This window comes from Schistocerca piceifrons, chromosome 11 (assembly GCF_021461385.2).
Source record: "Schistocerca piceifrons isolate TAMUIC-IGC-003096 chromosome 11, iqSchPice1.1, whole genome shotgun sequence".
NCBI lineage: Eukaryota > Metazoa > Arthropoda > Insecta > Orthoptera > Acrididae > Schistocerca > Schistocerca piceifrons.
The window spans coordinates 130,978,728-130,992,162 of NC_060148.1; the positions used below are offsets into that span (position 1 = coordinate 130,978,728).

General features: G+C 37.3%; 1 protein-coding gene across 1 annotated transcript in view; it reads left to right on the plus strand.

Moving 5' to 3' along the window:
• LOC124719793 (plasma membrane calcium-transporting ATPase 2-like) overlaps positions 1–13,435 on the plus strand; it is a 570,459-nt gene that overhangs the window by 188,570 nt on the left and 368,454 nt on the right. Inside the window, exon 7 of the mRNA XM_047244989.1 lies at positions 1,239–1,397. Coding sequence (XP_047100945.1) covers positions 1,239–1,397 — 159 coding nt within the window. The remainder of the gene's footprint in view (positions 1–1,238; positions 1,398–13,435) is intronic.

A 13,435-nucleotide genomic window follows, 5' to 3' on the forward strand; every position in this document is an offset into this window, starting at 1 on the left:
TGTAGAGACGCAGTAGGTTGCTGAAAGCATGAATAAATAAAATGACATTAAAAACCATTTACTAAAGATATAATATTGCTTTCAATCTCATTTTATGCTTGGGCTACATGATCCATATAGTGTATATGCTGTCTCAAATTATCCTTATTTCCATTAGTGATCATTTTGGCCATTGTATATATTTTCAGTGGTCAAGTTCCAGGCCAATTACTTTTTAATCTGCATACATTGGATTGTTTACTGACATTATCATCTCCATTATGCCCAGTGGTGTCTTCTTGTCACCATTAGAATGCTGGCATGACATCTGGATTACCACAGATGCGTGCTGGACGTGTGACTCTTTTGTTCATCGATTCCTGGTGGCTCATTGAATGTATACAACTGATTGCATCTGTTTTTCAACACATAAGTGCTTCACTGAAATGTCATCTCTATAGTGACTGACAGTGTCTGCTTGTTGCCATTTTGCTATTACATCTTTGGTTCATCATGTGCTTCCCAGGGACATACCATGTCAATGCTCATAATGCCATCTCTGTGACAACCAATGGCATCAATTTTAATCATCTTTGCTGTGACAGTGTTCCTACAGTTTGTTTTGTACTTTAACATACTGACCACAGAGGGCAGCTTTTGTTCCCATAGCTGCTTATAATTGGATTCTGTACCTACTTTTTATTATTGGTTTACGGATTAACTACCGCTCATAGTAGTTAATGCTGTTGTAATTAAATGTATTATTTCTATTTTTTGATACTCAGATTTATACTTCTAATATTTTTGATACATTTTTGTCTTAGGCTTCTTCTCACTGGCTCCTAATAATTTCATGTGGCATGCATTGGGCAGAGTTCCTCATATGTAACCATTGTGTGCTCACACTATTCTGCTGTCAACATTTGTGTCTTGGCACATATGGGCACTCTGCCCGCCATGTCTGCTCACCATCCTAGGATATAAATCTTTTCATTAATTTTGTTTGATTTTAGTGGTCTTAGTTTTTAATTTACATTATTTTTGTGTACCTCTAAGTTGTAATGTTACTGGTACCGTATTTCAAGGAATGGTGTGAAGGTGATCATAATTGATTGAAACCATTTACCATTTTAATAAATATTTTTTGTGATCATGACTGTTTTAAAAATAATATTATACTGTTTTTTAGAATTATTAGTCTGTAATTATGTTTCTTATAAAAAGTGACCAAAATTGTTGTTTTGTTTCTCCGTATGCAGAAGCCGGTAAAGATGTTCCATCAGCATCAGTTTCAACAATGGGCAGGTTCCGAGGTTACACTGGCTCTCAAGAAGAAGGACGTCCATTGACATCGAAGAAACAGAAGTCTGTACTGCAGGCCAAACTGACAAGACTTGCTGTACAGATAGGATATGCAGGTGAGGCTTCATGGTAAATCTGCTCTCTTAATGACAAGCAAATGAACCTAGATATGCAGAAAATTGCCTGAGCCTATAAATTTACCTATTGTGGCTGCAAAGTTTCTTTCAGTCAGAAAATTAGAATTCAGAATACAGTGAAGCCACATTTTGGAACTGTCAGATAGTTATACCGAGTAGTGCACATCATGGATGGAAATTCACCTGTACACTAGGTCCTCCCACTTAAGATCATGTGATCTTCCAACCTGGATCAATGACATAAAAGGGATATTCCTCATAAACTGAAAAAAACGTGCACACCCCTGCACATCTGTGAATACATATGGGCTTGGATTTGAGGGCAGCAGGGAAAGGTAACTAAACTGTGAAATTTACAACAGAATAGTAACCAAAATAAATGCTGTCTATGTAAAACTCTATATCTGTGAAATGGGATGTATTGCTCAGTAGTAAAAGGAGTAGTAGTAGTAGTAGTAGTAGTAGCTTTATTCATCCATAGATCTCTTTTTACAAGGCTATAGGACATGTCATAGTATTTACAAGTTTAGATCAATTTAAAATAGGCTAATTCGCATACACATATATTTACAGACTTCTAGTTAGAGACTATCATTAGATTTACTCCTGGTATACTTTTCTTTATAAATAACGTATTAAGTAATGTAATGCCACACTGTTCACTCATATCTCACTATCAGTCACTGCACACACATTGTTTCATAACACTTCACTCACCACACACACACACACACACACACACACACACACACACACACACACACACACACACTGGTGATCTCTGGGCCATATGCCATTTTCTGTACTGCAACTTCCCATTTGCTATTCTGAAAAAACTGAGTCAGCATCCCTCCATAATGAGTGAGATGTTGAGCTCAGAAAGAGGAAGAGGTGTTAGTATTGTGTTATCCATAGCTTGGTGGTAAATATTTCTAGAAAGGAAAAAAAAGAAGCAAAAAAAAAGTGAAGGTGTTATGTGGAATGTTGGATGTTTTATAATCATTATTATTATTTTTCTTCTTTCCTGTCTCAGACGTTATGTCTGGTTAAAAATGGAAAGTGACGCAGACCTTGATCAAGCGTGACTTCCTTTTAACTGTGTGGTATATGTTACATTCCATTTAGGAACTTTCAGGTAGTTGAACATGTATCGATAATTACAGATTTCTGTAGTTGTATATATATGTTTGGATGTAGCTGTATTGTGTTGATGTACTGGTGGATGTTGTGTGGTATGACTCCTGTAGTTGATAGTATAATTGGTATGATGTCAGCTTTATCCTGATGCCACATGTCTTTGACTTCCTCAGCCAGTTGGATGTATTTTTCAATTTTTTCTCCTGTTTTCTTCTGTATATTTGTTGTAATGGGTATGGATATTTCGATTAGTTGTGTTAATTTCGTCTTTTTATTGGTGAGTATAATGTCAGGTTTGTTATGTGGTGTTGTTTTATCTGTTATAATGGTTTTGTTCCAGTATAATTTGTATTCATCATTCTCCAGTACATTTTGTGGTGCATACTTGTATGTGGGAACGTGTTGTTTTATTAGTTTATGTTGTATGGCAAGTTGTTGATGTATTATTTTTGCTACATTGTCATGTCTTCTGGTGTATTCTGTATTTGCTAGTATTGTACATCTGCTTGTGATGTGATCTACTGTTTCTATTTGTTGTTTGCAAAGTCTGCATTTATCTGTTGTGGTATTGGTATCTTTAATAATATGCATGCTGTAATATCTGGTGTTTATTGTTTGATCCTGTATTGCAATCATGAATCCTTCCATCTCACTGTATATATTGCCTTTTCTTAGCCATGTGTTGGATACGTCTTAATCGATGTGAGGCTGTGTTAGATGATACGGGTGCTTGCCATGTAGTGTTTTCTTTTTCCAATTTACTTTCTTTGTATCTGTTATGTGACCTAAAGGGTTGTAGAAGTGGTTATGAAATTGCAATGGTGTAGCCGCTGTATTTATATGAGTGATTGCTTTGTGTATTTTGCTAGTTTCTGCTTGTTCTATAAAGAATTTTCTTAAATTGTCTACCTGTCCATAACGTAGGTTTTTTATGTCGATAAATCCCCTTCCTCCTTCCTTTCTGCTTAATGCAAATCTTTCTGTTGCTGAATGTATGTGATGTGTTCTATATTTGTGGCATTGTGATCGTGTAAGTGTATTGAGTGCTTCTAGGTCTGTGTTACTCCATTTCACTATTCCAGATGAGTAGGTCAATATTGGTATAGCATAGGTATTTATAGCTTTTGTCTTGTTTCTTGCGGTCAATTCTGTTTTCAGTATTTTTGTTAGTTATTGCTGAATACTTCTGCTATCTTTAGTAATTAGTTGAGTTGTCGATTTGTTGCGGCCAGTAGTTTTAGATCATCCATGTATAGCAAATGTGTGATTTTGTGTTGGTATGTTCCAGTAATATTGTATCCATAATTTGTATTATTTAGCATGTTGGATAGTGGGTTCAGAGCAAGGCAGAACCAGTAAGGACATAGTGAGTCTCCTTGGTATATTCCACACTTAATCTGTATTGGCTGTGATGTGATATTATTTGAATTCGTTTGGATATTAAGTGTGGTTTTCCAATTTTTCATCATGAGTAACAGTACTCGGAAAGCCTTTGATGTATATCAGGAACAATATTGGTCCTAATATGCTACCTTGCAGAACCCCTATATTAATGTAATGTGATTCTGATAATTGTTTTACTAAATGTTTAGATATATTTGAAGTATGCCTATCTGTTAGGTATGATTGAAACCAGTCATTAGCTACCCTTCTTATTCCTAATGCTTCTAATTTATTTAATAGAATCCTGTGGTCGACTGTATCAAATGCCTTAGGAAGATCCAAAAATGTGCCTGTGGCACATTCATCTTTATCAAGAGCATCAAGTACAACTTTTGTGAATTCCACTATGGCTGAGACAGTATTTTTGCCACTTCGGAAACCAAACTGTGATTTGCTTAAAAGATTGTATTTACTCAGATAACTCATTAATCTGTCTTTTATAATTTCTTCTATTATTTTTGAGAATGCTGACAGCAGGGACATGTGCTGGTAATTTTCTGTCTTCTGCATTACCTTTCTTAAGCAAAGGTACAACTCTTGCCTGTTTCAACTGCTCTGGAAATGTCCCTGATGTGAAGGATTCATTTATTATATTTGTTAAGGGGCCTTGTATGATCCCTGTGCATTGTTTCAGTACACACATTAGTACTTCGTCTAAGACTAGTGACTTTTTATTTTTTAGTTTTGGAACAGTTTTATTGACTTCATTCTCTGTGGTTGGAAGTAATATCATTGTATTTAGTGCAACATTATTTACAGGTGTTATGTTTGTTTGGGGGAATTTTTGCTGTAACTTCTCTGCAAATCTTGAAAAATGCTCGTTTATGTAGTTTGGTAAGTGTTGTGGATCATTTATTACCTTAGCCCCCTCCCTTAGCAGTATGTTATCCTGCGTTTGTTTGCCTCTCCCCCATTTTCTTTTTTATAACATCCCAGACTGCTTTGCTTTTATTCTCTGCATTACATATTATTTTGTCATTAAATGACGTTTTTGCAGCAATGAACACCTTCCTGTAGATCTTTTTGTATCTGATATAGAAATTTAAGAATTCTGGATCATTCCAAATCTTTTTCATTGAACCGAAGTGTTTGGGAGGACTTCTTAATACCTGCTACTATCCATCTGTTTTTGTGAGATGTTGATACAGACATGCATACTTTTGGAAATGGCTTTTCAAAGTTCAATTTAAATAATGTGGAGAATTTAGAGAATTTCATATTTACATTGGTTACCTTATACATTTCATCCCAGCTTTGTTTTTCTAGCTCTTTTAAAAAATCTTTTATTTTGATTTCTGATAGATGTCATTTGTAGGCTTGTAGTTTAGGGAATGATTCGATGCCTGATTTTACTGTTGTTATTTGGCAGAGATGGTCTGATAGTCTGAGATCTTTTTCAGCTACATCACATTTTTCCCTGTCCATATTTGCACTTTCAGTACCATGTTTTACCATCCTCTGTACAGCAGCATGTTTGGTTTCCCATGGTCTGCGTAGTCTTTATCAGCTGCTCTCCAGTGGTCATCCAGTGTGTGAGGACGGTCCCTTCTGTGGTACATTGTGAGTTCAAATAGTCCCAAGCATGCTCAGTTGGGTTCATGTCAGATAATTGTAGCACATCAAATACTTCAGTGTTCTTTCATGGTGGATTAAAGCTGTGGCAGGCTGACAAGGAGAGGTCCCAACAGTGGGATTGACTTTTCGATGCAGTCTGGACAGTGATGTAGGTAAGGTGCAAGGAATCATGCCCTGCAGCCATTCACCTTTGCAAGCCCTCATTTGCGAGGAACCAACAAAAACATTTTGGAATTTTGCATGATATTTCGAAAATAGTGTTAATTTACAGAGTGGTCACATAGCACAGTGGTGAAGGTACTGACCTCACATGCGAAAGGATGTGGGTTCTGATATTGTCAGAAACATTGAAACTTTTCTTCTATTTGTAAATCTTTATTGAAATGACTTTGATCACTATTTTTGTTAGTTAACTGGTTTACATGTAATATATTTATTTGTATTCCTTTGTCACGTCATTTTAATCAGTGTATTAACTTCTTCAGTTGCTCTTTTTATTTTTTCTTCCTGTCATTCTCTTCCACTTGGAATCTTTGCGCATGTGGATTTAATTATTTTTATTTATCTATCATAATGTCAGAACTATTGAAAATGCTGATCTGTCAGTTAAAAAAAAAAAAAGATGAAATAATATATTTGTTTTGATGGTGCAATGGTGTTGAGAATGTGTCTTTTGTTACAAAATGTACATCTTTTTGGATGATAACTGTCATACAGACACTTAGTGACAAAATAATGTGGATGATGATTTAAATGAAATCAGGGATCATAAGTAAAATGAAATTCAAGCAAAAGGAGAAATAGGAATAATAAATGGAATAACATGGACAAAAATATGGTGTGATAAAATGGAAGTTAATACATAACAGTAATCAGAATCACATGACAAGGATTGCAAGTACAAAAGACTTGTTGTTGTTGTGGTCTTCAGTCTAGAGACTGGTTTGATGCAGCTCTCCATGCTACTCTATCCTGTGCAAGCTTCTTCATCTCCCAGTATTTACTGCAACCTACATCCTTCTGAATCTGCTTAGTATATTCATCTCTTGGTCTCCCTCTACGATTTTTACCCTCCACGCTGCCCTCCAATGCTATATTTGTGATCCCTTGATGCCTCAGAACATGTCCTACCAACCGATCCCTTCTTCTTGTCAAGTTGTGCCACAAACTCCTCTTCTCCCCAATTCTATTCAATACCTCCTCATTAGTTATGTGTTCTACCCATCTAATCTTCAGCATTCTTCTGTAGCAACACATTTTGAAAGCTTCTATTCTCTTCTTGTCCAAACTATTTATCGTCCATGTTTCACTTCCATACATGGCTACACTCCATACAAATACTTTCAGAAACGACCTCCTGACACTTAAATCAATACTCGATGTTAAAAAATTTCTCTTCTTCAGAAATGCTTTCCTTACCATTGCCAGTCTACATTTTATATCCTCTCTACTTCGACCATCATCAGTTATTTTGCTCCCCAAATAGCAAAACTCCTTTACTATTTTAAGTGTCTCATTTCCTAACCTAATTCCCTCAGCATCACCCGACATAATTTGACAACATTCCACTATCCTCGTTTTGCTTTTGTTGATGCTCATCTTAAATCCCCCTTTCAAGACACTGTCCATTCCATTCAGCTGCTCTTCCAGGTCCTTTGCTGTCTCTGACAGAATTACAATGTCATCGGTGAACCTCAAAGTTTTTATTTCTTCTCCATGGATTTTAATACCTACTCCAAATTTTTCTTTTGTTTCCTTTACTGCTTGCTAAATATACAGATTGAATAACATCATGGAGAGGCTACAACCCTGTCTCACTCCCTTCCCAACCAGTGCTTCTCTTTCATGCCCCTCGACTCTTATAACTGCCATCTGGTTTCTGTACAAATTGTAAATAGCCTTTCACTCCCTGTATTTTACCCCTGCCACCTTGAGAATTTGAAAGAGAGTATTCCAGTCAACATTGTCAAAAGCTTTCTCTAAGTCTACAAATGCTAGAAATGTAGGTTTGCCTTTCCTTAATCTATTTTCTAGGATATGTCGTAGGGTCAGTACTGCCTCACGTGTTCCAACATTACTACGGAATCCAAACTGATCTTCCCCGAGGTTGGCTTCTACCAGTTTTTCCATTCGTCTGTAAAGAATTCGTGTTAGTATTTTGCAGCTGTGACTTATTAAACTGATAGTTCTGTAATTTTCACATCTGTCAACACTTGCTTTCTTTGGGATTAGAATTATTATATTCTTCTTGAAGAAGACTTATAGCAAGAGAAATTAGAGCAAATGATGTATTTCATATGATGATTAATATGATATGATGAAGGAATAGAAAAAAAATACATTCAAACCAATTAATTAAATAAAATAATAATACAAATAATTCCAATAAGAATTTAAAAATACAACGTTTCTTATTTACCTGGTCAGATTCAAACCCACATTCTCTTGCATATGAAGTCATTACATTAACCATAAGCTATGCAATAAGCCTGTAAACTAATACTGTATTTAAAGCTATAAAATATAGAGTATTATGTGAAATTCTGAATTTTATTTTTTTTTATTTTATTTATTTTTTTTTTTCAATTACTTACAAACGAGGGCCCATGTGGGTGAATGACTGCAGGGTATAGCTCCTTGGACCATAAGCTATGTCACTATATAGATTATTTCAAAAGTGTGCCCCACCACTGGGGACCTCTCCTTGCGAGACTCAAACCTGGAACCTTACCTTTCGCCAGCAATCCTCTTAACATCCTAGGTATTTGGGCATAGCTCACTATCTGCCCTCACATCTTTACTTCATCCAGTACCTATCTCCTACCTCCCACTCTTCACAGAAGTTCTCATGTGTGTCCAACAGGACTAGCACTCCTGCAACAAAGGATATTGTGGAGAAGTGACATTTGGGGGATTATTTCCAGAATGAATTTTTCATTCTGCAGTGAAGTGTGTGCTATAACAAAACATCTTGGCACAGCTGTAAGTTGTGGTTGAGGTATTTCTTGGTAGTCTACTAGGTGTGCTAGTCTGGCAATGTCTGTAGGGGCATCGTGAAATTTGGAAAGTAGGAAAGTGGCACTGGTAGAAGTAGAGCTATGAGGGTGGGTCATAGTCTTGCGGGGATATTTGCATTGGTAAGAGGATTGCTGGTGAAAAGTAAGATTCTAGGTTTGTGTTATGGTCTGGCACACACTTTTAATATGTCAGGAGTTTCAAATCAGTGGACACTCTGCAGCAGAGTAAAAGTTTTATTCTGGAGACTTTAATGTACACACACTATCTGGTGAAAAGTAATATGGAATTGATCGTGTGAGATGGACTTGCCAATAGAAAATAAGTTGGGGAATACTGTGTTGTCAGTAAAGAGGTAGTAACAGCAGAATGGACCAGTCAGGAAAGCTCAATGACTTGGAATGCAGACTACTCATCAGATGTCACCTGAGTAACAAATCCATCAGGGACATTACAGCCATTCTAAAGCTACCCAAATCGACTGCTCGTGGAGTTATCGTGAAATTGAAATGCGAAGAAACAACCACAACTTATTCGAGAATGGGCATATCACACCTCCTGACAGACAGTGTCTGTCGAGCATTGTAGAGGGTGGTTTTTAAAAATTACACAAAATCAGTGGAAGGAATTACTTGTGAGTTCCAGATTGCTACCAGCAGTCCAGCTAGCCCACTGACTGTGGGGAGAATGGGGAGCAATGGTCGAGCAGATCCACATGAGCCACACATTTCTGTAGTCTGTGCAAAGCAGTGCTATAGGTGGTGTAAGAAGCGATGCCACTGGGTGGTGGATGACTGTAAACAAATTATTTGGAGTGAGGAATGATGCTATGCCCTCTGGCAATCCAGTGGAAGAGTTTGGGTTCGCCAAGTGCTGAGAGAACATTTCCTGTCGCCAACTGTAGCGCCGACAATGATGTACAGAGGAAGTTATGTTACAGTATTGCAATGTTTTCTGTGGCTAGAGCATGATTCCCTTATTGTTGTGTGCTGTCCTTAGGTTGGTTAGGTTTAAGTAGTTCTAAGTTCTAGGGGACTGATGACCATAGATGTTAAGTCCCATAGTGCTCAGAGCCATTTGAACCATTTGAACTTTATTGTTCTTAAGAAAATGATAAATGCTGAGGGGTATGAACACATTTTACAGCATCATTTACTGTGTTGAGTAGAGGGACAGTTTGAAGGTGGTGATTGTATCAGCTTGACAGTGCACCCTGTCATAGAGCAGCATCTGTGAGGAAATGGTTTGTGGTCTGACCTGTCCAGAGCCCCAGCTTGAACCCAATGGAACACCTTTGGGATAAGGTAGAATGTTCACTCTACTCCAGACTCCAGTACCCAACACTACTACCTTCTCCAGTTTCTGTTCTTGAGAAACAGTGGGCTCCTGTTTGTCCACAGACATTTACACATCTCATTGAAAGTGTCTGCAGCTGAGTTGAAGCCATCAAAAAGGTGAAGGGAGGACACATCCCATATTAACACACACTTATAGGTGTCCAGAGGTGTCCAGATACTTTTAATGAGACAGAGTAGTTCTGTAACAAAATACATGACTATGAGTGTATCAGACTAACCACAGCAGGTTACCAGCAGTAGCTTCTCAAAGCAGATGCATTACGCTCTGTAGAATGGAGAGAGAAAAAGTGTTTAATGACACATAAAATAAATATTAAAATGGATGGGAAAGTGAATTGATAACCATTATCTTTAAGACTTATCTATTGCCAGGCTGTCAGGATACCACACAATGGAGATCCTGTACAAATGATTTTAAAGTACAGTAATAAACCCACAACAACAAAAACACTGAAGAATAAAAATAAAGTCACTCTTGTCCATCTACAATAAGAAAACAACATAAATTTTGTAATAATAGTAATACAGATATGTTCATTGTTAATTTGTACATGCACAAGTTTTCTGGTGCTGGCTCAGAAAAGATTTTTAAAATTTTTTCTTATTTAAATAAATGGTTAGTTTGAAAATTACATTTCTTCATAAATTTAAAAATTAGTGTCTGCATAGATCCAGTCAAATCAATGTTGTAAGAATTCTTATCATCATGTTAATGCAAAAGTGATGTGGCTGTATAAAAATTGTGGTTATTAGTACTTGAAGAACCAATCTTTTGCTATATGTGTTACCTCATAAAGCCATGACACCGTGCTTGAAGACCAACATTTCTTTTACATTTTTACATAGGCTCTCAGTTTCCCATTAGCATTTTGTTCCTCACATGTGATTGGGGGAGGGGACTGGATCCTACATGCAGTAGGGAAAAGGTTCTAAATTGAGGTAATGACTTCCTTTATGCAAACACAGCACACCAAGGCCAAACTGTACTACATGGTCTTCTAATATATTCACCACTCCTAAACATCTTACTGGCCGCAAACTAATGTTGCTGACTTAACTGTAAATTCTCTTATTGCAAAATTTGTTTATGAAACATGGTTTTGATAATGAGTAGTGTACAAGCAAACTTTCCTACTCATATAGTTGTAAGTCATACAATTTTTTTTTATTTTTATTTTAAGGAATTATGTCACTAAGTGTACTGTGTGAATGCAAACATTTCTCACAAACCCATATAGGTTCCTCTGGGTGCCTACTCGTAGTGAGCAGAATTTATAAAGGGAGTTTTTGCCACACTGGTGCTATAAGAATGAAAGAACTTTAATTTTAAGACTGTGATACAAAGGCCATTCCATTGTGTCATACTTGCCACATAGAGAAAAGTGTTAACAAGATCAGTGTGATGTCTTTGTGCATTATCTTGTAGAAATATGAACTCATAGCCAGAATGTTGACCTTATAGCTGGAAAACACATTGGAAAATCATGCTGCAGAACAGCCCTCAAATTACACTCAGCAGTGGTGAGAGGTATCACTCTTCTAGAGTACACCTTCGGTGCAGTCAGATGGAACATTAGGATTGCAATGGGAATTTCACTGTTATGCACAGAGGAGAGAATGGATAGATGGAAAGAGTACATTTGAAGGCCTCTATGAGTGGAAGGACTTGTCTGCTGGCATGACTGAGGCAGAAATGGTAGTCGGTTTGTAAGACTTAGGGGATCCAGTATTAGAGTCAGAGTGTAATAGAGCTTTTGAAGACTTGTGATCAAATAAGGCAGAACTAAAAGATAGTATTCCTTCAGAGTTTCTGAAGTCAATATAATGATTGTGAGCCAATTGGCTGTTCAAATTGGTGTGATGTGCGAGCCTGGAGACATATCATCAGATTTTTGAAAAATATCATCCATGCTATCCTAAAGGTAACAAGGCAAAGTAAGCAGCTTGAACTCAATAGGGAATATGATTTGCTGATGACATTGCTATTCTCAGTGAAATCAAGAAAGAATTATGGTACAAGTTCAGTGAAATCACCAGTCCACTGAGCATGGAATATCTCATGAGAATAAATCAAAGAAAGACAAAAATATGACTGACCTACCTCCTTGCTAAACATGTGAGATTGCATTTTTGAGCTGTGCATTGCTACCTGGCTACCTGCACACTCATAAACAATTATTGTCAGGCATTTTACAAATCCTGGACTCACCATTGAAGAAAAAATGGCACCATTGATCCAGGTTCCATTCCAGGTATCCCCATGCCCACTTCCTTCATGCACCATGGTGATTAAGCTAGGCTTATTTGTATTGTTGTTCGAAAGGTATGTCTAAAGGCAAGTTGATTGTGTGGAGATTGTCTTGTACTGTCTGGATTGAAACACCCTCCCAGTGCCTCCAACAAGGCAGCACACAGTAGAGATTGGAACGAGTATGAGTTGAGGACAGCATACATTAAAAATCAAGTGCAACTTTTATGTCAGTGCTGTACTGGCTGCCTTCCTCCCCACTGCCCATGAGTGTGACAAGTCTGAGAACAGTGGTGCTGCAGCTGCTTCCAACTTGTTGACATATTCTCTTTTCCTGAAGTGTGTGGGAGTGTAAGGCTAGTCATGACGTAGTTCAGAAGTTGAGTGTGTGATGTAGCTGTTGTAAAGTAGCACTCAAAAAGCAAAAATGACCAATTTTTTGGATCAGATGGACCTGTTTTTTGTGAGACCATGGACTAACAAGGCTTGTTTTTAGTGAGACTTTCCAAGATGAAAATTAAGTGATGTAATGCAAACAATTACAAGTGTGCTCCATAAGAGGAAGAATGGTGTCTGGGAAAAGTACATTGCTATAGTTCACACTTCAGAAGAAAAAGTTAGCACAGTGGTTGTATTCCTGTTCATTCCACTTCCACAATGAGGAAAAGATTGTGCTCTGTCAAACAAAAATGGGCAGATAGCAACATCACTGTTATATCCCTGTGACTAAAAAGGTTGTTATTTGTGTGTTATTTTGGTCATAGCAACTTGTGGTTATGACTTAATCTCACACACACACACACACACACACACACACACCAACACACAGGCACTACTGATTTAGTGTAACCTGCATATGAACACTGTACTTGCAGTCCCTGATCCCCTTAAGAGGTTGGGCATTGTGTGCATCCACATTGAAAGAAAGGATCTTTGGTTGTCATCACCATATTGTGAACTTGTGACCTCACTCTCTCTATAAGGGTAGAGTCCTTGCATGGACTATAGACTCTAGTGATGAGTTTTTGGTTAGAAGCCAGTGGTGGATACTGGTGAGTCAGGTTGGAGTGTATGGAGACAATGAGTTTGGAGGTGTCATCATAGGACCTACTGGCGAGTTTAAAGTGAGTATTATAGACCTAATTTCTGGTCTCTGGCATACAATTTTGTTGCATTCTCCTATGGGTATCTATGAGCTGTTATCTTAGATATCATTCATTTGCTGATGTTGTTGACCTCAG